Here is a 26,144-nt window from a genome sequence, read left to right as displayed (position 1 = left end):
TAGCCTTCAGCTCCCCCTCTGTTCTGGTGTGTGTGTGTGTGTGTGTGTGTGTGTGTGTGTGTACCAGGATCTGACCAGAAGTTCTATCAACATAAATTCCAGACCAGAGCTTCGCTTGATCTCCCTTGGCTCTATCTCACACAAAGCCAATGCGTCACACCTACCCCTCCTAGTGAGAGATAAAGTTCAAACACTTAAAATAATCAGGCCTTCTCCTTAAAAACTAGCTTTATTTAGAAGAATCTGAAGTAGAGTGACATCACAGGAGACACACTTACAAGTTATTCGAGAAAGACTGCATACATCATTTCCACTAGCGGAGTCTACAGACAACACAAGCGTCTCCCCGAAAACAATGGTGGAAAGAACACGGACTGATGGGAAAACAGAGTCTCTGCTTGTCTTATGACCTCAGAATAAAACACTAATGTGTGGAAGACATGCTCAATGTTAAACTCCAGCACGGTGTTTGGGGCAGAAGGGGACTGACCAGAAGGAAGGAACTGTACAAGCATGATATCCCTGAGGAGAGATATTTATAATTGAAAACGTAATAGATTTAACACTTTGAAGTCTTTAAAAAACTAACCACATTTGACCAACTTCTGTCAGTTATCAAACTAGTTTCAATCTTTGAAAAGTGTAACCTGTGTATAAGCCACACAAGGATAATAATTTGGGATGATCCACAAGTTACTTCATTATTTTATTGTGTTATTGTCATTATTATATTGTCATTTTGAGACCGGGTCTCACTGTGCATACTTGACTGGTCTGGCCTCAAATTTGCAGAGATCCTCCTTCCTGTTTCCCAGTGCTGAGGTAAAAGGTTAGTGCCACCATGCCTGGCCCTGAACACTTTATTAATTCATAGTAGTACTTCCTTAAAACCCTATGATTTAAAAATAAATATAATAAGCTCTAAAAAGACTATTTGTCAAATGTCAGACAAAAAACAAACTCCCAAGGTGTGGTACTAAACTTTTTTAACACAATAAAATAGACCTATGAAAATATGGACACAAACATCAAACAGAATGGAAGTATGACTAGATGAGAGTTATTGCTGTCCCATCCTATTAACAATAAAAAATACAGGATATACCACACCCAGCATAATGAGCTCTGACATAGCCTCAGAAGCACAAACAACCTAGGTACACACTTACTTAGAAAAATATTCGCTCAGCAGTTCTGGCTGATAAAGTCTAAACTGAAATATTTTAGAAAGATATACAACCTAAGCACACATCAGCATTTGTTTTTACTTTAAGCATATAATTTCAAATATGCAAATGTGCAATGTCCAAATATTATTTACTACAACCTCTTTGGACATAATTTTGATAACGACTTTAAAACATTTATTTGTGTATTTATCTATTTATGTGTCTCTTTGTGTGTTTGCAGATGTCTACAGAGGCCAGAAGAGGGTTTTGGATCCCCTGGAACTGGAGGTTGTGAGCTGCCTGACTTGGGTGCTGGGAACTGAGTCCCCTGAAAGAGCAGCAAGCATTCTCAAGGGCTTAGCATTCTCAAGGGCTAAGCCAATGCTCCAGTCCCAATAAAGAATGTTTGTAAACTACCGTTCTTAGAGATGTACTTGAAAATAGAAAATGAAAATGTGCTTTCCTGGTTAAATATTTCTAAAATCATGATTGTGACTTTCCTTATCAAATCCCATCATCAGACAGTTACAAACTAAATAATATCCATGTTCTTGTTCATGGTCACAAAATCTAAGCACATGAAAGGAGTTTTATATTAATAACTGCCTTGATTACCTCAGCAAGTTCTTAATAAAGACTCATGCCATTATTTTGGTTATGGTACAGTGAATATTGCTTTTAGTTGTGAGTCATAATGGATGTCAGCTAAGAGAATTCCTCAGAAATCATAACTGCAGATAGATGGACTCTTTCTTCTTGATACAGCCTTGCTACATAGCTAGGGTGGTCTCTAACTCCAGAGCCTCCAGCCTCAGATTCTGCGTAGTGGGATTAGGAGTTTACGCTACCACACTGAACAGGTTAAAACTTTAACATGTATTTATTGTAATATGAATACCATGAGTTGCTAACACCACATTTTACTCCTCCCATGCCTCGAAGACTTCCCATGAACACTGATGTCTCACTTACTTCATAGAGTAGCTTAAAACATACCAGCATATGAAATAATTAGAATTACATAGTAATTTCCTTTGCCATAGGAATAAAGGTTGGACAAAGTCTGGAAACCTTTTATCTTCCAATTTGAATTACAGTAATTTTGCCACAGACCACAGCACTGGTGTATGTATGACTTAAGAACAAAAGGACAACCTACTGCCAAAATACATGTCACCAATGTGGAACACACTTGAGTTTGTATTAAAGTACTGAACTGATATCCCAAAAAGAGGCATATGTCGACAGTACATAGGGAGGAGATAGTTTTAATATGAAACAATTGTTCAAGTCACATACATCATGATAAGAAGCAGGACTCTTTTATAAAGGATAACATTTTAACTAACAAGCAACATCACCTACCACGGAACAAGAAATGTACAGGTACTTGGAGACATGTTAATGTAATTGCAAGTAACATGTTATTCAGAAAACAGGAGACAGCCAAGGTCTCCCACACGTGGTTCTTAATTGAGTTTTGAATTACACACAGGCAAGAGTCCAATGTCTTCAGGCTTTGGCTTATATATGGCCTTCTGTCTCCCTTTGATCATTTGACTTGGAGATGGGAGTTTCCGTGCTCCAGTGCCTCCAAATGCCCATTCCAGAACTTACCAAGAACTGATAAATGCAGACATGATTTTATACTGTTCTCCTGAGTAAGTGGAGAAGAAGTTTGTTGGGATTTGGGAATGAGAAAGGAACCTCTGAGCTCAGGAAAGCTGTGAAAGTCCAGATTTTCCTGGAGGTAGCCCGAAGACAGGGGCAGCTGATTTACTGCTTCCTGTGGGGCCTGGGATTGGGCCGGTCTGAAGTGTTAGATGCTTCTACACTGAAGATTATCCGCAAAAGGAGATATAATGTCACATTCTCCATATCTTCATCTGTATCTCAGTAGGAATGCTCTTCTCTTAAAACTTAGCCATCCAACACCACACAATGAAGTCATTTCTTTTCTTTCTTTCTTTCTTTTTTTTTGAGATAGTCTTATGTACCCCAGGCTAGCCTCAAACTTGCTATATTACTGAGGATGACTCTGAGCTTGTGGCCTCCTGATTACACCTCCCAAGTGCTGGGATTTCAGGTGGGTACCACCATGTCCTGTTTTTGTGTGGTCCTGGGGATGGAACCTGGATTTCATGAATGCCAAGCAAGTGCCCTACTAACTGAGCCACATCCCCAGCTCACAAGCAACTTCTGATCAGAGGCAAGATGGGCAAGTTAGAGCATCCTGGAGAGAAAAAGACAAACCTGCTGCTACAGCAGATGCTAAGAGCCACCCGCACTAGTAAACTTAGCCTTCCCTAACCACATGGGAAGGACAGAAGCTCACTGCTTCTCCCTCTCTTACACAGACACGATCACAAGCTGTCACCAGCTTCCCTAGGAATCTAACTATCTCACACCGATATCCCAACTATTATTTACAAATGAGATCTGCGAGTCTGGTTGATTTTATACTTTTTGAATTAGAAAAGCCTAAGACAGCACAAATGTTCATGCACACAAACCTCTCTACATTACAAAATAAATTCTATACACTTTAGAAGCCCCTTTTAAAAATTGCTGTTTGCAAGTCTGCTTAGTGCTCTATCAGCCCAAATATGGGAAAAATACTGGCATGCTAATTTGTTCAAGTACGTTTGAAAGAATGTTAGATGAAGATGCCTGGTAAGTTTTTATGATAGCGTCATCAGATTGCATAGTGTCCAATATTATTAAGAGTTTTTCCTGTCACTAGGCAGAGCTGGATGTCTGAAAAACCAAAAGAAAGCAAAACTCAAAACCTGACCATCATTATATTCTGCTTACTTTCACAGAATAAATACTAGTGCAGGGAAATCTCACTTCCTGTGTGTACATAACCTTCCAACTGGGGTAATAAGGACCACAAGAGCAGTATTGTTCCACCCCAGAGGAAGACACTGGTCACAAATCTTACTCCAAGCACTCCATTTGAAGACAAGTTTATTTTCTTTGATAAGCTAAACTGCTTCAGTATCTTTGTATCCTAGGATATCTGATGCCCGTGGACCAGAAATCCTCTAGAGAACAAGCAAGTGAACCTCTCAGAAAAAAGCTAATGCTTTTTTATAAAGGCTTATCACTGTTATTTTTGTGTGTGCGCTTCATGTTTTAATTCACACACAGGGCTGGAGAGATGGCTCAAGGGTTAAGAACACTGGTTTCTCTTCCAGAGGACCCAGGTTCAAATCCCAGATTCTACAAGGTGACTCCAGATTCACATACATATGCACTACCCTCTGTGGCCAGAAGAGGGTATCAGATTCCCTCATGACTGGAGTTACAGAAGCTGGGGAGCTAAGGGGTGCTGGGAACTGAAGCTGAGTCCTCCAGAGCACCAGTCACAGAGCTGGTGCTGAAAAGTTCATCAGTAACCAGGCCTTGTTGAGTAGGCCATGGTGAGCTTGAAGACGGAGAAGTGAGAGTGTGCACACGAGAGGCCTTTGGGTGAAGAAAAAAGGATTATACCAGGAAACACAATTCCACCTGTACTTCTTCACCTCTGGTATATTTTTAAAGTTGGGAGCGCTTCATCACTTTGCCTAAGAAAGCCATGTCAATCTGTGTAACAGACTTCTTTGGGCAAAATGAGACAAAATTCCTGGGCCATGCTCATAACTTGTCACTTTTTTCTTCTCTTTTCTTTCTTTCTTCCCTTTTTTTTCTTTTCAAGACAGGGTTACGTCTATGTAGCATTGACTTTACTAGAACTCACTCTGTAGACCAGGCTGGCCTCGAACTCACAGGGAATCCTCCTGCCTCTGCCTCCTAAGTGCTGGGATCAAAGGCATGTATCACCACTGCCCAGCCTAACTCATCATCAAAAGCATCTATATAAATTATAAATTTTGACTTAGAATTTTGTAGAGACAGATGTGGAACTAGTATGCAAATTAATTCAAACCTGTGAAAATATTCATTAGCTATGATTACAGCTTGTCCATGACTCATGGATGAAGCAAATACGGGACTTTTCTTTTTTTAGGATAGGATCTCAATATACAGCCCTGGGTGTCTTGGAACTCAGAGATCCTCTGTCTCTGCCTCCAACCGTTTTTCTTCCTCCGTTTTTGTCTTTTTTTCTGAGACAGAGTCTCTCTGTGTAGTCCTGGCTGTCCTGGAACTCACTCTTTGGACCAGGCTGGCCTCTGACTTAGAGACCTGCCTGCCTCTGGCTCCTGAGTGCTGGAATTAAAGGTGTTCTTACTATGGTGTTGGTAAATGGAAAGCACTTGAAAGTCATTTGTATTTTTTTAAAGCAACAGCTTAGAAATAAGGTGAAATAATCACCTTATAAATCATATGTCCCTACGCTTGATTTGGAGAGGTCATTTCATCTTCCCAAAGACAGCTAACCACTGAAACCATCAGTAAAGCAATGAATGGCTCATTAAATTTCATAACCCGTTTTTAACAATAACCAAAGCAATATTACCACAATGAAGAGTTAAATCCTGAGAGCACCGGCCATCTTGTGAAGTGAGCACACAGCAGGAAGAATGTAATTTCTCAAAGGTCAGGACTCAGAGGGGTAGAGATGGCTCACAGGTTAAGCATGTGTACAGCTCCTGCAGAGGACCAGAGTTTGGCTCCCAGTACCTACCACAGGCTGCTCACAATGCCTGTAACTCCAGAAGAGGCTCTGGCCCCATGGGTACTGCATGTGCATGCACATACCCACATACAGATACAACTAAAAACAAAATAAGTGGCTGGAGAGATGGCTCAGCGGTCAAGAGCACTGGCTGCTCTTCCAGGGGTCCTGAGTTCAATTCCCAGCAACCACATGGTGGCTCATGACCATCTATAATAGGATATGACATGCAGGTGTACATGCAGAACACTCACACATAAAATATAAATAAAATTAAAACAAAATAAATCTTTAAAAAGTCAGCATTCAGAAGAATTTCAAGAAAAACAAAACCATATCTTTAAACTTAGCTCTAACAAAAGTAACGCCCAAGAACACAGGGTCACATTTTCCTGAACACCAGCACATGGCAGGCAGCTCCCACCCTGCATTTAGTCTCCTGCAACTGTTCAAGTTTGCACACGAAGAGACATTAGTTACAAAACTCACTGTCACTTCACTTTCTAAAACCGTGAAGGTGTATGTTATAGAATCACCCAAAGATAGAAGGAAAAGACCTTGCGTTACCTTGTATTGTATGAAATTGTCTTGTATGTCAAAATTAAAGCATCGTATTTTTTAAATATACTTATTCCCCCCCAAAGCCCTGTATTTTTTTTAAAGTTTAAGCCAATGGCAATCTATAGCAGAGACACTGTTTTCTACCAACAGAATATTAAATTCTAATATTAAAAACACTCATTTTAATGTCTACATACATCTTTCAAATTCTATAGTTACTGCTTCCTATTGGGGGGTTCTGTTTTCATTAAATGATGGTCTAGGGATGTGAAGAGGTGACAAAGATCACAGTCTAAGTCAGCCAACTGTGCTTCGGTGCTTTGAGACACGTGACGCACAGGCCTACGGTGTCAAAGTATGGTTTCCGTTCACTAGCAAGCAGATTTTTAAAGTTAGGATATCTTTTTAAGGGGGCTGAAGATATGGCTCAGCGGTTAAGAGCACGGATTGCTCTTCCAGAGGACTGGGTTCAATTACCAGCACCCACCTGGCACCTCACAACTGTCTATAACTCCAGTTCCAGGGGACCTGATACCCATGTCAAAACACCAAAGCACATTAGAAAATAAAGAAATACATTTTTAGCTTATTTGCTCTTATATACACATGTATGTTTCACCTGCATGTGCGTCTGTGAACCACATGCATGCCTGGAGCAGGGGTCAGAAAAAAGCATGCAGGATCCTCTGGAACCGACTGGAATTATATAAACAGTTGTGAGCTGTCACATAGGTGCTGCGAATCAAGCTTGGGTCCTTCAGAAAAGCAGCTAGTTCTCTTCACTGCTGAGCCATCTCTCCAGCCCTGTGTCAAAAATCTTCACACACTTTTAAGTTCCTTGATAATGTATGGCTGCTGCCCTCTTCTCCATCCCTTGAAGCTTACCGTAGTAATTACCTGATCACCACAGTAGTCAGAGTTTAACATTTTTAACTGTTTTCACTGCATTTTTAAAGATGCTTTTATGTGTATCTGTGCATGCCTGAGTTGTGTATGGGCACCTTGTGTGTGCATTGCCCACAAGGGCCAGAAGAGGGCACCAGATCCCCTGGAACCCGAGATACATGCAGTTGTGAGTTGACTACCTGGGTTCTGGGAATTGAACCTAAGTGTTCTGCAGGAACAGCAACAGCAAGAAACAGGCCACTAGTCCCACAGTTAGGCCGCCAGTCCCACATTTAGAACTTTTTATGGTCACACTGATAATGAATGAATGGCAAAGCATTATTGGGGATGGTTATCAACATCCCACCGTTGTCTAAGTTGCTACCTACTGTCATCTAGACCATTTGTTTATTCTGGTCACAGGCTGTGGTCTGCTCCTAAAGTATGTGTGTGTCATTTTAATCTTATAGCATCCCTCCAGAGGGATGGTCCTCTCAGGTGCATGCTCACACAGCCCTCAGTTACAGCAGAAACGACTAAGCCTGAAGCACACGACTCCAAGTAATAAGTTTTGGCTTTTGCTCTTCACTGACCTTTACTGAAAATGGATTTTGAATTTCCCTTAGGTTCCTTTTGCAAGCTCAGATCTCCAGAACATTCCTAAAGCCACCACTGCTTAGTTCTCAGGGCAGCAGAGCACAGGGCAGCGCAAGACCACAAGGCTGCTTCTGTCTCTCTCTGGGCAGTCTGTCCCATTAAAAAGCATGTAGGAGGAAGAGTTCACAGTCTGAAGATTCTGCATCATCACACAGAGAACGACAACAAAAAACAACCAAGAGCATAATGCTAGCAAATCCTAAACTGCACCCTTGGAAACAACTTTACGAACACCAGTGATCTGATATTAGCAATTTCATGAGGAACAACACACCAGTTAATCAGCAAATACTACTGGGAAGTGACTGTATGCTACGATCCATGGCTGTCTTGTACCTACACAGATACTCTGGAAAGAGTGATTTGAACAATGAAATTCACAGATTTCAAAGACCCTAGCAGTGGGAAGACCAGGCGTCAAATTCTAACATTAAATTAAAAAAAACATTAAAGTCCATTAAACATAGCCCCCACATTATCACTACACAGACTGTATGCAGATAACATGTTAAATTAATCTACTCTTGAACTAAATGTGTACTGCCATATGGTCAAAATTTAGCACTGAAATAGACATTTTTTAATGACTAACTTTTAAAAGTTAAAACTTGCCTACCTTTGTCATATATTATTTTGAAGCTCCAAGAGGCTTTTATGTTTATGATAAATAACAATGAACATTTATTTATAAGTATCCCTACAGCAAGCACCCCCACACACATTAATCTCATTTAAGACAACAAACGAAACAATAAAATGAAACGTAATGTTAGTAGGAACTAAGATGTTATATTTCTGTGTGCCATTTCAAAAACGTCAAGCATTAAGATCCTGTGTCACCAAATCTCTGTTCTACACAGAGAAACGAACCCACGTTAGGCGACAGCCGTGCTTAGGCATCACTGCCCACAGCAGGTGGAGCGAAGGTCTCTCTAGTGCGCATTAGCTGGACATCCTTGTCAGCCATGCACGTGTCACAGCCCCAAACCGCCGAGGCCTCGGCCGTCAGGAGCCCGTAGGCTGTCTCGGTCATTCCAGTGCAGATGCGGTGAAACCACTTCTGACAGGAGGCCTCACACAGGATGGCGTCTTGATCGTCATTCACTTCATTTGTGCAAATCCCACACGGGTACACCGGGTCAGACGACGAGTGGCCGTGGCGGCCGGGGTGCAGGGAGAACTTGCGGCCTTTGTCGGTGGTGCACAGCTCGGCTGCGCCCCGGGGCTGCCGCGGCTTGCTCTGGGTCCCATTGGCGTGGCTGTTGGTGGCCTCTGCACTGCCCGAGCGGCTGTTCTCCTGGACGGCGTTGTTTCTGTTGACAGTTTTTAATTCCGCGTTACTCTGGCTGACTGTGTCCTCCATGTTTAAGTGAGGTGGGTGAGCAGAGGAATTCTGATTCGTCGTTTTGGTTGCACCTTGAGTAAAGTCTTGTTTGGGAGGTGGCGCTTTTGTTTGACCAAACGCGTTTGGAGGTGGGATAAAAGAATGATTCGGTTCTAATGGAGACGTAAAATTTGGATTATTTCCGGGGACAAAGTTAGATGCCAGGTCAGGGTTAGATACTTGGCCAGCATTCTGTGGGGGAATCTGACTGAAGTTTTCGGCAGAGCTCTGTCTAAAATGCTGACCAGGCATGTTCATGTCCTGAGTCAGCACGTTATTGTAAGGTGGGTTTCCAAAACTCGGGTTGTCATGTGGCCCAAAGTTAAAAGCATGCGGCCGGTTAAAGCCCATGCCCAAAGGGTTCTGAGGAAATGGATGCGGTTGATTCCTGAGTGAGTAAGGACCACAGTAGGGGGAAGACATTCTTGGGGGCACGTGGGGTGGCATTCTGAATGTGCTGTAGCCTCCAAAGCCAGGATAACCAGGGCTAAGGTAGGGATTGGACGAAGGCAGTGGTTTATAGGAAATAGTGTTATAGTTGTCATCGAAGGGATTGGCAGCCACTAGATGGTCGGAGTTTGGATTTGGTGGTGGTGCATACTCAGACAATGGAGGATAGGAAGGTCCCTGCAAAGAGAACGTAAAAGAAAAAATAGACAGTTTTGATGCAAGAGATCGGTGTAACATTTGGTCTCGGCACTCAGAACCTGGCTTGGTTCAAATTTCTCTTACAGTACTAAGGAAATTTAGTATTTTCAACTGCCCTTCTCAACGTTTATATTTAATTATACTTGATAGAAGAAAATATGTGGGGCTCAGTGGTTAAGAGCACTGACTGCTTTTCTAGAGGACCCAAATCTGGTGCGCAGCATGCGGAGCACAGCCATCTGCAACTCCAGCGTCAGGGGCTCTGACGCCCTCTTCAGGCCTCTACCAGCACCTGCACTCTGGTGCACATACCCACAATAGTCACACGCCCAAAAAAATCATTTAAAATAAAATAAAATTACTTTTAAAATATAGGTTTCTCGGACTAGGGAGATGGCTCAGCAGTCAAGAGCACTGGGTGCTCTTCCAGAGGACCTGAGTTCAATTCCCACCACCCACATGATGGCTCACAACCATCTGTGATGAGTGAGATCTGGTGCCCTCTTCTGGTGTACATGCAGATAGAGCACTCATATAAATAAATAATCTGAATATCTAATAACACCTGTAAAACAAATACAGGTTTTTCTCATTAAGGAATGGAAAGGAGGCATGCTTTTTTTTTTAATCTCAAAACCATTGCTACTTCAAACTCCATTTAACTCTAAAAAAAAAAGCCTATTATGGGGCTGGAGAGATGTCTCAGCAGTTAAGAACACTGCTCTTGTAGAAGACCTGGGTTCCATTCCCAGCACCCACGTGGTGGCTCAGGACCGCCTGTGACTCCAGATCCAAGGGATCCAATGCCCCCTTCTGGCCCCTGGGCACCCGGCATGCGCGTGGGACACAGACGTGTGCAAACCACCACTCATACACACGGAACAAAAATAAATACGCCATTTTAAAAAGCCTACCACAACTTCTGTGTGTGTGCTTGTCTGTAGCTAAATTCTCTCTTAAAACTAAAGTATTCTAATCATAACTGTTCCTACACCCCACATAGCCATAAAGCTAGATGATAAACAGATTCCAAGTGGTGTTTTTTAAAATGTCAAGAGAGCCATAATTAAAGCATTCTCCAAGTTCTAATCTCTACATCTCTTAATAGAAATGGTTACACTTCAGATTTAATAGACAGTGATCAAAATGGAAACAAAATGTAATTTAGATTCCTATCAAAGTAACTCATTATCACATAGATACACAAAGCAGTTTATAGCAAACAAAACTATAAGGGAGGGCTGGAGAGATGGCCTCATAGTAACAACACTTGCTTGTGGTTTAGTTCCCAACACCCACATGGCTCTGAAAGCCATCTGTAACTGCAGTTCCAGGTGATTCAGTGCCCTCCTCTGGCCTCCAAGGGCACTGCATGCATACAGTATGCAGATACACAGGCAGGCAAACAAACACTCATACACATATAAATAAAAATGAATAAACAAATTAAAAACCATAAAGGCCTACATGTATAATTTTTATTACAACCACAAGTTACAACAAAGGAGACTTCCACTATGATTAGTTCATGATACCCACACAATATTGATTACTACAATAACAGAGCAATTACTTCAAGTTAAAATTACTTAAAAGTCTTTAAATAGAACTACAGGTTAGACTAACAGCACATTGAGTGCAGAATTCTTTATTGGGCTCTGAAGCAGATAGGAAGCAAAGCACGAGTGAAAATTTGTTGTTACTAGGGAAAACACTGGGGCTGGAGCGATTGCTCAGTGGTTAAGAGCACTTACTGCTCTTCCAAAGGACCTAAGTTCAGTTCCCAGAACACATTTCAGGTGGCTCACAACTCCCCGTAACTTCAGCTCTGGGAGACAGGACACCCTCTTCTGGCCTCCCTGGGTATCTGCCCTCAAATACACGTAGATATGCAATTAGAAACAAACAAAACAGATCTGAAAAGTAAATACATAAAAACAGAATTTTAAAAGAAAAAATAAAGTCAATTTACCTGTGTACTGGTCTTGCGTTTTTTCTTATCTGGGCTTCCTAGTTGTATATTTGGTCCTCCTAACCCATCCAGTCCACTGTCACCACCTACAAAAAAAATATTCTGATAATAGTCCCACTTAGAAGTGAAACTGTTTTATATATCTCATGGCAATTTGTTTTGTTTTGTTTCAAGATACCGTTTCTCGGTGTAACAGTCCTGGCTGCCCTCGAACTTGCTTTGTAGACCAGGCTGGTCTTGAACTCACAGAGATCCATCCACCTACCCCTGGGATTAGAGGCGTGCTCCCCCACCGCCCAGGATATCGCACAGTAATATTATCGGCAGCATACAAAGACAGGGAAAATGACAGGGTCAGGAAACTGGGAAGGAGCCCTTCCCCAGGAACCAGGGGCTGTGGGCCATCTTCTTTCCCAGCTGTAAGCCTGCAGCTCTCAGCCCTTATGCTACTGTATTGGCTCCTGGTTTCCCCTCATCAAAGTATAATTTCACCCAAGGCATCTCTGGAACATCCTACAATTTCACTTACAAAAGACAAAGGAAAGGGATGAATAGAAGAATTGCAGTCAACCTACTGAGACATAAGTTGAGAGCCACTAAAATGGCTTATTAACTAAAACAAAGACAATTAATTATACTCTCTCTTGAGAAGCCCACACCTACCCTTGGACGTGTCATCAAGTTTTGTTTTGTTTTTTTGCTTTTTCGAGACAGGGTTTCTCTGTGGCTTTGGAGGCTGTCCTGGAATTAGCCCTTTTAGACCAAGCTGGTTTCCAGCTCACAGAGATCCTCCTGCCTCTGCCTCCCGAGTGCTGGGACTAAAGGTGTGCGCCACCACTGCCCGGGAGCTCCTCTTTTTTTAAATCATTATTTTTTTTATTTCATGTGCACTGGTGTTTTGCCATGGGTGTCGGGGTCCCCAGGAACTGGAGTTACAGACAGTTGTGAGCTGTCATGTGGGTGCTGGGAATTGAACCAAGGTCCTCTAGAAGAGCAGCCAGTGCTCTTAACCTCTGCCATCACTCCAGCCCCCTGAGCTCCTTTTTTCTCCTAACTTTCACACTTCAAGTCTATATTAAGACTGCGTTAGTAAAAATCTCCAACTAGCCAGGTGGTGGTGGTGCACATCTTTAGTCCCAGCCCCTTAGAGGCAGAGGCAGGCAGAGCTTTGTGAGTTCAAGGCCAGCCTGTTCTACATAGCAAGTTTCAGGACAGCCAGGTCTACACAGAGAAACCCTGTCTCAAAAAACAAAAACAAACAAACAAACAAAACAACAACTCCACTGTATGCTGACTAGACCCAACATTCTTTTCAGCATCAAAGCCACCAACCCCAGTTTGGCGGAAGTGGAGGTCCCTAAAAGATTAAAGGGCAGGAATCGTCACCGAGACGACAGTCGAGATCTGTTTTATTTATCATTTTTGTTTTGTTTTATTACTATGTTATGTGTATATTTATGTTTGGAGGGGTCTGAGGCCATGCCACAGGATGCGTGTGGATGAAGGTCAGATGGCTGGTTCTCTCCACTGTGGAACCACGGGATCAAACTCGGGTTGGCTGTGGCAAGCGCCTTTATTCACTGAGTCATGTTACCAACAGCCAGTTTCTATTACATTTAACCCATTTAACCTGCTGCATTAGTCTCTTGCTTTGAGAAAGTCCTTGCCATGACTTGGGAGGGGTGAGGCTGACTAGCCAGCTCACAATTTCAGAGGCTCAGCCACAGCTGCTTGGCCCAGGCACTCGGTCACCATGGTGGTGGGGGTGGAGGAAATGTTATACCTCAAGGGTTCAAGCAAGATGCAGAGAGCAGTTAAGAAACAGAGGCAGGTGGATCTCTGTGAATTCAAGGCCAGGCTGGTCTACAGAGCAAGTAGACCAGGACAGGCTCCAAAGCTACACAGAGAAACCCTGTCTTGAAAGAGAGTAAGAGACGGAGACAGAGACTCAGAGACAGAGACACAGAGAGAGAAAGAATCAGTACAGCTCTCAAAGGCATAGTCCCTCTAGGCCCCACCCCCAAAACAGCACTCCCAGCTGTTCAACACATGAGCCTAGCCACATAGCTCTAAATCTCAAGGTCTCTGAGGGTTCAATTCTATAGAGTGGTTCCTCCAACCCTCTAGGTTCCAGTGACCCCAACTTTCCTTCTTTTGTTCACTAAATCCTGAATGTGGAAGTTGTTTTCTGCAGTTACGTCTTCATGGTCTCCACAGTTTGCTTTTTGGTTAGCTCTTCTGTCTTTTTTTTTTTTTTTTTAATTTTAGGTAGTGTCTCAGGCTGCCCTTGAACTACAGTCCTCAATCTTCCATACATAGTACACTGGAGCTTCAGATCAACACCCATTTAGTCAATTCCTTACATAAAACTATGTTAAATTATAAGTCATGAAGATGGTTCAACAGGTAAAGGATTCCCAGAATATACATCATGGAACAAGAGAATCCACTCCCTCCTGCAAGTTGTCCTTTGACCTTCACATAGGCGCTGTCATTCATACACACACACACACACACACACACACACACACACACACACACACACACACACGCACACACACAGATCCCATATACACCAGACATATATACCACACACACACCACACACACACAAATAAATAAACATAATAAACTAAACTGTAGGTATAATGAATATTTCCCTGCCTGGAAGGTAGAAGGTATCTGATTTCACAGGCTGTGTTCCCTTGGGATAGTATGACTTTTTTTGTTTCCTGTAAATTGAAAGACAAGGTACTTGTTCATATTAAGTTCCTGTTTTCACAAGTTTGTCAAACACATTGTGATCTATTCTTCCATCAGCAGGCAAGGCATTTATGTTGTGTTTTTAAACATGTGTGAGTACAAGTACGCACGCATCACAGCTCATGTGTGTCGCTCAGAGGATAACTCTCAGAGGTCGATTCTCTACTGCTGCCTTGGGGGACCTTGGGACCACACTCGGGTCCTTAGTACCCCTATGCTGGGTCACCTCACTGACCTTGGATGCTTTCCTTTATACTTGCTGTAATTTCCTGTAGTGTAAATTATCACAATCTGACAATTTAAAACAATAACCACTTCAGTGGGGGGGGGGGTAGCTCAGGGGCTTAGCACATGCAAGGCATTGGGTTAGATCACCATGAAGCCCCTTTAAACAAATGGAGAGAATACATCAGGACTCATTCCATTAGGCTGAGATTACCTTGATCCCAAAACCAGAAAAAAGTAACAAGAGAAAAAGCAAAACAAACAAACAAAAATCTACATACTAATATCTATTAGAATTATTGACACAAGCCAGGTGGTGGTGGCACAGGCCTTTAATCTCAGCACTAGGGAGGCAGAGATAGGCAGATCTCTGTGAGTCTGAGGCCTCTGTCTCAACAAGGAAACAAAAACAAACCAAAAAAAGAAATATTGGCAGAAACCATTTGAATTCAATGCTATCAACTGAATTTAGTAGCATATCAAAAACCACACCATCATACAGTAGGATATTCACCAGAAATACAAAGTTGATTCTGAACAGATGGAAATCAAACAATGTAATATAATAAACTGTTTTAGAATAAAGAGGGGAAACCTCACATGATCATGTCAACACATGATGCAGACAGAACTTAACAAACCTAAAATATTTTCATCATCATCATCATCATGCAGCCAGGTCTAGCAGACCACAGCTGTAACCCCAGAATTTGAAGTCTGAGGCAGGTTTCAAGACAGCCCGGGCTTCAGACTGAGACCCTGTTTCAAACCAAACCAAATAACAGAGTAGAACTTTCCTTTTATACGTTTTGTTTTTCGAGACAGGGTTTCACTGTGTAGCCCTGGCTGTCCTGTAACTCACTCTGTAGACCAAGCTGGCCTCGAACTCAGAGATCCCCTTGCGTCTGCCTCCTGAGTTCTGAGATCCAAGGGGTGTACCACCAACCACCTCCTGGTTAATAAATCATTTTTTAAAAGGCCATCACCACACAACTAGGCGCAGATCTCTGTGAGTTCAAGGCCAGTCTGGTCTACATAGCGAGTTTTAGGACAGAAGGAAGAGTAAGGGAGGGAGGGAGAGAGGGAGGGAGGGAGGGAGGGAGGGAGGGAGGGAGGGGAGAAGAAGAGAGAGAGAGACAGAGAGAGAGAGAGACAGAGAGAGAGAGAGACAGAGAGAGAGAGAGACAGAGAGAGAGAGAGAGACAGAGAGAGAGAAGCCACCACATTCAATATGTGTGATACTGAAGATCAAATCCAGGACTTGATGGGAAGCACTCTACTGAGCCCCCAACTCCATTGAGCTTGGCTATTGTTTTTTTTGGGGGGGCAGGTTTCAAGGCAGGGTTTCTCTGTGACTTTGGAGGCTGTCCTGGAACTAGCTCTTGTAGACCAGGCTGGCCTCAAACTCACAGAGATCCATCTGCCTCTGCCTCTGCCTCGAGAGTGGTGGGATTAAAGGCATTCGCCACCAACACCTGGCGTGTGATCCTCAGACCTACAACCTCCTCCAGGCAGAGGAGTAAGTGCTACCCTATGTGGTAACCCTTTTCTCAGAAGTCTGTAACACTCCGCATGCTTCCCTCCTGGAGCACACGTATTTTAGTAATCCAGCCTCGTTTGTCTGGAAGCTTCAGGGATGGTGGCTGTTTCCTATAGTTGCCACCTCCATGAAAAGTTTATTGTCCTACTGTGGTCACTTCCAATTGCCATCTGTTAATGACTGTTAAACAGTGGTGTGGTTTCTGTCTCCAGATCAGATACCACTGAAAAACGCCTCAAGTCCCATCAGCCAGACGCAGCCATGAAGTTCACTCGCCTCAGATGCCCGGCTTGCTGTTGGTGGATCTATTTTCATCACGGGGGCACACACACACACACACACACAGTGACACTTTTACACAATTTTTAACCTTTTAAAATATTTTTAAACATATGTAGATACATAAATAAATAAAAATTTTGAAAAAAAAGAAAGCAAACTGAAGAATAGTATTTTCTTCATTAAGAAAATCTTTTTCTTTTTCCCCTTTTATTTTTTACTCTCCTATTCTTTCTTTTTGAAACATGGTCTTGTCTAGCTCAGGTTGGTCACTAACTCACCATGTAGGCGAGGATGACCTTGAACTTCTGATCCTCCTGCCTCCACATCCCCAGTGCTGGGGTTATAGGAGAGTGTCACTACTCTGAAATTATGCAGCACTGGGAATGGAATCCAGACTTCTGAATGCTGAGCAAACACATTCCAGCACAAGAGGGTTCCTAAAGGATTTTCTGGGGCTTAAAAAAGACACTTTTTTTTTTTTTTTTTGGTTTTTCGAGACAGGGTTTCTCTGTGGCTTTGGAGGCTGTCCTGGAACTCACTCTGTAGACCAGGCTGGCCTCGAACTCACAGAGATCCACCTGCCTCTGCCTCTCGAGTGCTGGGATTAAAGGCGTGCGCCACCAACGCCCGGCTCTTAAAAAAGACACTTTAAAAAGTTGGAAAAGTTATATTTTGTTCTTACATTTTCCTTATTTATATTTACAAAGTGGTGCTGGGGACTGAACTCATGTCCTTACATCTGTGAAGCAAATATTCTACTTCTGAGTTATTCTCAATATATAATTTTCCATTTTTAGTACATTCAGTGACTTTGAAAGCTGAGGATATGATTTCATAGCTCCTCCTACTTTTGCCTGGTTTTTTTTTGCCTGTTTTTTAACCTTTTAATTATGTTTATGTACTGGGTGTTATTGTGTCCGTGTCCGTGTCCGTTTCCGTGTGTGTGTGTGTGTGTGTGTGTGTGTGTGTGTGTGTGAGAGAGAGAGAGAGAGAGAGAGAGAGAGAGAGAGAGAGAGAGAGAGAGAGAGAGAGAGAGAGAGAGAGAGAGAGAGAGAGGAGAGAGAGAGAGAGGAGAGAGTGAGCAAGCACACAAGAGCATATATTCACGTGCCATGGTGAGGCCAGCCTGGTCTACACAGTGAGTTGCAGGCTAATCAGGACTACACAGTGAGAACGTGTCTTAAAAGACGGTGTATGCTGGAGAGATGGCTAAGTTGTTCAGAGCACTTGCAGAGAACCCAGGTTCAATTATGAGCATCCACACATGGGGTCACAACCATTTGCAATCCAAGGGATCCAAACCCACCTTCTGATTCTGTGGACACTAGACATCCATGTAGTATGTATACATCCAGGCAAGACATTTCCACACATACAATTTTGTTAAAATCCCAATCAGAAGTTTGGGGATTTAGCACAGTGGTAGAATGCTTGCCCACAGGCCCTGGGTTTGGTCCTCAACTCCAAAATAAAATAAAATAAAATAAAATCCCAGTCAGTAATCTGCATACTTTGTACTGGGTCCATCAGGAGACGCTCAAGCCATGTAAGGAACCAGGCACACAGCAGGAGCCCAAACAGTATTCCTTGAGACTAAACTACACAGAAGCTCATCCCATTCCGTATCACATGACGCATGCCGAAGCCCTAGCGTGGTGACACACAACTACAATCTCAATACTTTGAGAAACATAGGTAGGAAGATAATGAATTGGGGGCCAATCTAGGTTACACAGTGCTGGGAACCCAACTTGGGTCCTCTGGAAGAGCAGGTGTTCTTAACCACTGAGCCATCTGTCCATTCCAGCACCAGTTCATAAATGTAAACCCTACTGAAATAACAACCGATGGACAGGGTGGCTGAGGGAAACAGCGCCATCCATTTAAGGCACTGGCAGAGCACTCAGTACTCAGTCATCGCAGGGGCCACCATACAAAGTGGCTGTGCAAACGGATAAATCCAGGCAAAGGGGGAACCCAAGGTTCTGCAACAACCGAAGGGAGAAGCAAAACCTGAAGTAAAGAATCGCTTTGGGGAGGGCAAGGAAGGCAGTAAACTCAAATAAGGAGACTGTGACCACACTGTGTGCCAACAGGGGTACATTTCAGCTACTGGAAAAAAGAGCACCCTGTGTGTCTCACAGACGGACACTGTTACTGTCTGAATCGGAAACATCCCCTGCAGGGGCTCATGGGTTTTGTTTTGAGACAGGATCTCCCTATGTAGTTGAGGCTAGCCTGGGATTCAAGGTTCTCCTGCCTCCACCTTCAGATCACAGGTCTGTGCTATGATACCCAGCAGAAGGGCCTGGAGGGGGTGAGTTCGCTGGCTCACGTGGGCCACTGGAGGCTGGCATCCTTCCCCTCCCTCTCGCTCTCTGTGCAGCCCTGACTGTCCCGGAACTCGCTCTGTAGACCAGGCTGGCCTTGAACTGGAGGATCTACCTATCTCTGCCTCCTGAGTGCTGGGATTAAAGGAGCCACCACCGCCCAGCGAGACTGGCCTTCTAAAGCTTCTACTAATTCTTAATTCTGGTCCAGCTCTCTCTGCTTTCAGTTTGCAGTCATGTGACCAAGCCTCCATCACATCCGCCTACAGCTGTCCCTTCTTCACTATGAAACTTCCTGAAACGGTGAGCGAAAGCAAAGCTTTCATCCCATAAGGGGCTCTGTCAGATACCCTGTCAAACAGCCATGAAGTAAACACATAACTTCCATTCAGCACAGAGGACAGGAGTGTGTGACCAGTATTCACACTAGGTGGCTATAAAGACCTGTGACTACCTCCAAGCTAGACAACGCTCCCTGCGGGGGTGGGGTTGGGGTGCACAACAGAGAGAAGTAAATCTTTCTAAGAACAAATGCCCCAGCTGGGAAAGATGGCGCACACCTTGAATCACAGCACTCCACGGGTAGAAGGGAGGCGGATCTCTGTAAGTTCCAGGCCAGCCTGCTCTGCATAGTGGATTCCAGGCCAGCCATGGTTATGTAAGACTCTAATAGCCAGGTGGTGGTAGTGCACACCTTTAATCCCAGCATTAGGGAGGCAGAGGCAGGAGGATCTCTGCCAGTTTGAGGCCAGCCTGGTCTACAGAGTGAGTTCCAGGATAGCCAAGGCTTCACAGAGAAATTCTGTCTCAACAAAACAAAACAAAACAAAAAAAAAGAGCCCTGGCTGCTCTTCCAGAACACTTGGTTTCAGCTCTCAGCACCCACATGGTGGCTCACAACTGCCTGTAACCCCAGTTCCAGGGGACGCAAGGCCGCCTTCTCGCCTCTGCAGCCTTCTGCACGCATGTGGTACACAAAAATTCACGCAGGCATGCACACCTGCACTGATTAATTACAAATCTTTTAAAAATACCAAAATTCATCCATGTAGCCCTCATCAATCCACTCTTCTTTCTATGCACGAGACATTCTCTTAGCGCTTCTGTTCCTCGGGCGGCTCTCCCCCTCTGCCTTTCTGAGTCTTCTCCATCTGTCTCCCAAATGTTAGTATTTCCCAAGTTCATGACCTCAAGCTCTTCTCACTGTTCGTTCTCTCGGGAAAGCTTGTGTGTTCCCAAGACGTTAATTAGTATTCACCTGTTTACCTTCGACTTCCAGATTTCTATTTCTGGATTAGATGATTGGCCCCAGTTACAAGTCACATCAGGCATATTCACTACATTCACTGGGATACCCTAGGGATGGGGTGGGGGTGGGGACAGAGTCAACAGACTTAGAACCAAGCTCAGATCCCCGATCCTGTCCTGAGTTGTACCCAGTCCAGTGTGAAACACAGAAACCTTTACCTCCCCTGCTCTTCCACTAACTCTTCTAACCCTAGTTCTCCAACCTCAGTCCTTCAGTCCTAGCCCTCCACACACCCGCCTGCCTCTGCCGCCAGAGTGTTGGGACTAAGGGCACGCACCACCACACCAGGCTTGCTGTGATGCTCTGGTCTACACAGCATGCTGCAGTGAAGTCCTCGGTCAACGGCATCTCATTCCTGTCAAATCTAAGTTCTACCTATACTAGCTTCTCATTCATTCATTCACTCATTCATTCACTCATTGTGTATGGAGGAGTAGATGTGCCACAGCACACACGTGTCAGTCAAAGGAAAGGTTTTCAAATCAGTTTTCTTCCTTCTGTCTATCTGTGGGTTCTGTGAACCCAACCCAGGTCACCAATCTTGGGTTTTTGCAATATTTATTTATTCATTAATAATTTATTATTCTTATTTTATATACATTGGTGTTTTCCCTTCATGTATGTCTGTGTGAGAGTATCAGATCTTAGAGTTATAGCTGCCGTTGTTATATAGACCGTTGTTAGCTGCCATGTGGGTACTGGGAATTGAACCGGGGTCCTCTGAAAGAGCAGTCACTGCTCTTAACCGCTGAGTCATCTCTCCATCCCTGTAATATTTATTTTTATTATTGTTTTAAATTATGTGTATATGTGTACAGTGTGTGTGTTTGAGTGTCAGTGCAGATGCCCTTGGGAAGTAAGAGGCATTGGATCCTCTAGAGCTAGAATTTCAGGCTTTTGTAAGTCATCCAATATGGGTGCTGGGAACTCAACTTAGGTCTCTGCAAGAGAAGTGAGCACTTGTAACTTCTGAACCACCTATCCAGCCCCTATATTCCCATGTTATTTTCTTTCCTTCCTTCCTTCTTTCCTTCTTTCTTTCTTTCTTTTTTTAAGACAGACTCATTTACAGCTGAAGTCAATCTTTGCAAAAAAAATCAGTGAAGGTTTCTTTTGCAACAAAGGTCTTTCTGCATGGCCCTGCTGTTCTAGAACTCACTCTGTGTAGACCAGGCTGGCCTCGAACTCACAGAGATCCACCTGCTTCTGCTTCCCGAGTGCTGGGATTAAAGATGTGTGCCACAATATCCAGCTTTATATGACTTTCTTAGCAATTCATTGAGGGTTCCTGAGTGACGGCTCAGAGTTTAGAGGACACACTGCTCTTTCGGGGGCAGGAGTTTGGTTCCTGTCACCCCTATCAGATTGCTCACAACTGTAATGCCAGCTCCAGGGCATCCATGTCCTCCTGATTTCAGGATCATTGGTACTCATGTGCACAGACCCCCCCACACACACATAGACATAATTAGAAATAAATCTCTTTAAAAGACAATTCATTTTAATTGAAATATGTGTGCATCTATGACATACATATGCATATATGTACATATGTAAAGCCAGGGATTTAATGAAATCTTTGTAATGTATGTGAAATTTAAAAATAGCCATTACAAATAGTCTGCCAGCAACACACAAGTGGGTCAGACTGTGAGAGGCTCTGCTCAAGAGTCTATGCCCGGGAGGCAGAGAGTTCGAGGCCAGCCTGGTCTACAGAGTGAATTCCAGGACAGCCAGGGCTGTTACACAAGAAACCCTGTCTTGAAAAAGGGGAAAAAAAGAGTCTATGCCCCACAAAAGTTATAGCTTTCAAAGTCTCAAAAAAACTGTATAATTACAACAACCAGGGCAGCTAATTTCAATAGAATTGTGCTTCAGACAAGCTCAGATAGTACCCATGCATATCTGTAGTCCTCACATTCAGGAGGCTGAGGCAGGGGGGCCACCTGGAGTTTGAACCAGTTTGGACCACATAACACAAACCTGTTTTTAAACAAACCAACAAACAAACAACAAAAAACCCCACAAAACCTTTATGGATTATGAACCAATACCAAAATGTCTGTTAAATTAATGTGCCTGGAAATAAGTTATTATTAAAAACATTCTCCACGGGGCTGGAGAGATGGCTCAACAGTTAAGAGCACTGCTACTTTTTCAGAGGTCCTGAGTTCAATTCCTAGCAACCACATGGTGGCTCACAACCATCTGTAATGGGATCTGATGCCCTCTCCTGTAATGCAGGCATATGTGCAGACAGATCACTTGTACATAAAAGTAAATAAATAAAATAAAATAAAATAAAAAACACTCTCCACGAAGTAAAAATATTGTCTGTGTGTTTTTAAAAGTGAGTCTTGTAGTTTGGGATTTAACTCTGAGAGTACTCCTGAGCTGAAAATTGACAAATCCCTACTGCTGAGCTCTTTCCTTGCCTTTAACCCCAGAGCAATTTATAATAATAGTCAAAACTGTACTATAAAATCTCAGGGGAAAAGTGCATCTCAGAAAAGTCTAAGCCTTAAGGCTTTGGCACTCATAATCATAAAACAAAACAGGGTCACAGTATTTCACCAAGCAGGGTATTGTGGTACATACCTTTAATCCCACAGCTCCCTGCAAAAGGCAGGTGGATCTCTCTGTGAGTTCCAAACTATCCTGATGTACATAGTCATTTCCCAGATAGCTAGGACTACATAGTAAGACCCTGTCTCAAATAACAAAACAGAAACAAACAAAAGAATTCACAATAGCCAGGTGGTGGTGGTGCACACCTTTAATTTCAGCACTCAGGAGGCAGAGGCAGGTGGATCTCTCTGAGTTAGAGGCCAGCCTGGTCTACACAGTGAGTTCCAGGACAGGCTCCAAAGCTACACAAAGAAACCCTGTCTCAGAAAAACAAAACAAAACCAAACAGCAGCAACAACAAAAACCACACACAACAACAACGACAAGTACAGCAAAATTCACCAAATGGAAGGCTATCTGGACATCAGGCCTTTAAAAGCAATGCTCTACTCTAAGTTAAAGCTTTTGCTTAGATGGCTAAAAAGTCCATTTCTCTTTTTCTACATGTCTCTGTGCACGTGTAAGGCAGGGTTGATTCTTTTCTTTTGTTTTTGTTTTTGTTTTTTGAAACAGAGTTTCTTTGTGTAGTCCTGGCTGACCTGGAACTTGCTCTGTAGACCAGTCTGGCCTTGAACTCACAAAGATAGCCTGCCTCTGCCTCCCAAGTGCCGGAACTAAAGGTGTGCATCACCACTACCCAGCCAGGGGTCGATTCTTGATTTCTTTCCAATTCATGTATTTCAGCAGGGGCTCTCACCGGAAATCAAAGCTCACTGAGTCTAGCTGGCTCTGGGGATCACCTGTCTCCCCTTCCACCTGCTGGAATGACAAGGAAGCTGCCACACCCACTTGACATTTTCCTAGGTGCTGGGGACCTGGATTCAGGTCTCTGCACCTGTTGGACAAGTGCTTTACCCACTGAGCACCGCCCAAGCTCTAGGAAAGGAGAACTCTACCCAAATAGTTGAGAGAACATCTTTTGGATCCCATGGCACAGGTGTCATGAGGCAGTTCAGTTATGCTCTGTAGTCACAATAAACCAAAACATCAATGGATGCCTTTAGTCAGTAAGCCAAATGGAAATTTATCTTACTAGTTACTGATTTACACACACCTTACCTTTGTTTGGATGAAAGGGTTATTGCAGCAGCCTCCCTGCTCCAGCTGTTTCCCTCAGTCTTACTTTCTATACAACGTCCAGAAAAACCCTGTTTGAGACTCAATCACTGCTTTGTTCCAAAACTGACCAGTCCTATCTCAGAATGAAACCCAAAGTCTGTTCTCTCTCTCTCTCTCTCTCTCTCTCTCTCTCTCTCTCTCTCTCTCTCTCCCTCCCTCCCTCCCTCCCTCCCTCCCTCCCTCCCTCCCTCCCTCCCTCCCTCCCTCCCTCCCTCCCTCCCTCCCTCTCCAGGGTCTCAGTATGTAGCCTTAGCTGGCCTGGAATTCACTATGTAGACGAGGCTAGCCTCAAACTCACAGCAATCCACCTGCCTCTGCCTCTGGAGTGTTGGAACAAAAGACTTACCAATGACACCTAGCAAGAGCCAAAGTCTTACTGACTCTCAAGACACACTCCCCAAACCTTAGCCTACCACATCTGGAAGTTCTGGCTGTCCTAGCTCACCTTGCCACGGTTGCCACAGCTTCCTCGTCACTACTTGGATACACAGACTAGCCAGACTTAAGTCGGTTGCATCTTTGGTTCCTTTTGCTTGGAGTGCCCTTCCCCCAGGTATGACGGGGATTGTGCTATCTTCCTCTCAGCCCATCTTCCAGGCGAGCCTGTGATCACCTTCTAATACCCCTCGCCTCCCCTCCCCACCGGTCTTCTCTACCCCCATTCCGCAGTTTCATATTTTGCACAGTACCATGAATATTGTTTACTGAGTGTGTGCACTCCTGCGTGAAGAACATCTCTCTACAGTCTTTATTCACTGTTTCAACCTGTGCCAGGAACAGTACCTAGCACACAGTACATGTTCAACAAATATTTGCACAAGGAACAAACTTTGAGACTCACAGACTTAGAAACCCATCCGGAGCTGGAAATAAGAGCTGGCAGATATCCACACGTTCCCAGATGGTATTTGGTGGCGTGTATGTGTTTTAAACTTACATGCAGTACCTTTTGTTCAGTACATTCTTCTCTCTGATTTTTCCGAGACAGTAAGAGGCATTCAAATGCCTCACTAGCTCGCAAGGAAGAAAACCAATGATGCAGAAAGCTGATTTTGGATGATTTGATTCTTAATCTTATTGGTTAATAAAGAAAACGCCTTCTGAATGTATATAGTTTCTCTCCTTAAACTAAAGGAAAATATAGCGAATATGTGTTGCCTTTTGGAGGGAGGTGCTTCCTCAAAGCGTCTCAACTCTCTAGCAGTGCAACTTAGTTTTCTGGGGGGTGGGTATTGTTCGGGGGTGTCTCTTTTTCGCCCCGAGACGTCTATTGTGCTGTGTGGTGGGAAGCAGGAGAGGAGCCTGGTAGGAAGGGATGCTGAGCGCTGCACGTCTGCACACAAAGTGGGGACCCCGCGCGCCTGGGGCCGCGCACTTAGGCCCGGACCGCCCCGGTGGCCTTCCCGTGGGCCCGGGCTACCCCAGTCCTCCCGACCCGGCTAGGTTACCTCGAACTCTCTTCAGCGCGATGGGCTCCTTGTCCTGTTCCGCTGACATTACCGACCGCCACGCATGGCTCGCCCCCGGGCCGCGGGAAGCCGGCGTCTTTGATGCGGTGGCCCCTCCTCCTCCGGGTCCTCCTCCTGGTCCTCCGGGTCCTCTTGCTGATCCCCGGGGTCCTCCCGGCTGAGCTTGGAGCCCAGGCCGGCCGGGCCGCGGGCCGACTTTGAAAAGTTTGGGAGGCGGCCGAGGCCTCGGGGTTCCGCACACTCGCGGGGCTCAGCCGGGCTCAGGGCCGCGGCCTGGGGGCGGCGCCCGCGCCCGCGCCCGGCCCGCAGAATACGCGCGCCCTGGGCCGCGCTGCGTTGCGTTCCGCCCGCGCGCGGGGGAGACGCGGCCTCCGCGGACACAAAAGCCCCCGGCCTGCGGCGGTCGCTCGGGGGACGTGGCGCGGCCCCGCGGCCTCCGCGCCCCGCCTGTGCTCCACAACCCAGCACCGGACCGGGTTTCGGGGGCGGGGACCCAGGACTCGCGGAGCCCCGCACCCTCACCCGCAGCCTCACAGAGCTCCGGGGCCGCGGCCTCTCTGGCAGGCTGCGCTGCGCTCCGGGG

At 44.6% G+C, this 26,144-nt stretch overlaps 1 protein-coding gene across 1 annotated transcript; it reads right to left on the bottom strand.

Moving 5' to 3' along the window:
- Window positions 1-8,662: 8,662 nt before the first annotated feature.
- Window positions 8,663-25,876, bottom strand: Pygo1 (pygopus family PHD finger 1). The gene is made up of 3 exons (XM_005073744.4): window positions 25,541-25,876; window positions 11,898-11,983; window positions 8,663-9,904 (listed from the first exon to the last, which is right to left on the bottom strand). The coding sequence occupies exons 1-3, from the start codon at window positions 25,587-25,589 to the stop codon at window positions 8,786-8,788; spliced, it is 1,254 nt and encodes a 417-aa protein (XP_005073801.1). The 5' UTR covers window positions 25,590-25,876; the 3' UTR covers window positions 8,663-8,785.
- Between the last annotated feature and the right edge of the window lie 268 nt (window positions 25,877-26,144).

Source organism: Mesocricetus auratus, unplaced genomic scaffold, assembly GCF_017639785.1.
Source record: "Mesocricetus auratus isolate SY011 unplaced genomic scaffold, BCM_Maur_2.0 Super-Scaffold_100691, whole genome shotgun sequence".
NCBI classification, from domain to species: Eukaryota; Metazoa; Chordata; class Mammalia; order Rodentia; family Cricetidae; genus Mesocricetus; species Mesocricetus auratus.
This window is presented reverse-complemented; position numbering and strand designations above follow the sequence as displayed.

Excerpts from the sequence above, each read along its gene's own strand:
- Pygo1 (XM_005073744.4), bottom strand. The coding sequence starts at position 25,589 with ATGTCAGCGGAACAGGACAAGGAGCCCATCGCGCTGAAGAGAGTTCGA. Across the intron at positions 11,984-25,540 it reads CGCGCTGAAGAGAGTTCGAG|GTGGTGACAGTGGACTGGAT; the intron begins GTAACCTAGCCG and ends TTTTTTTTGTAG. Across the intron at positions 9,905-11,897 it reads AACGCAAGACCAGTACACAG|GGACCTTCCTATCCTCCATT; the intron begins GTAAATTGACTT and ends TTCTCTTTGCAG.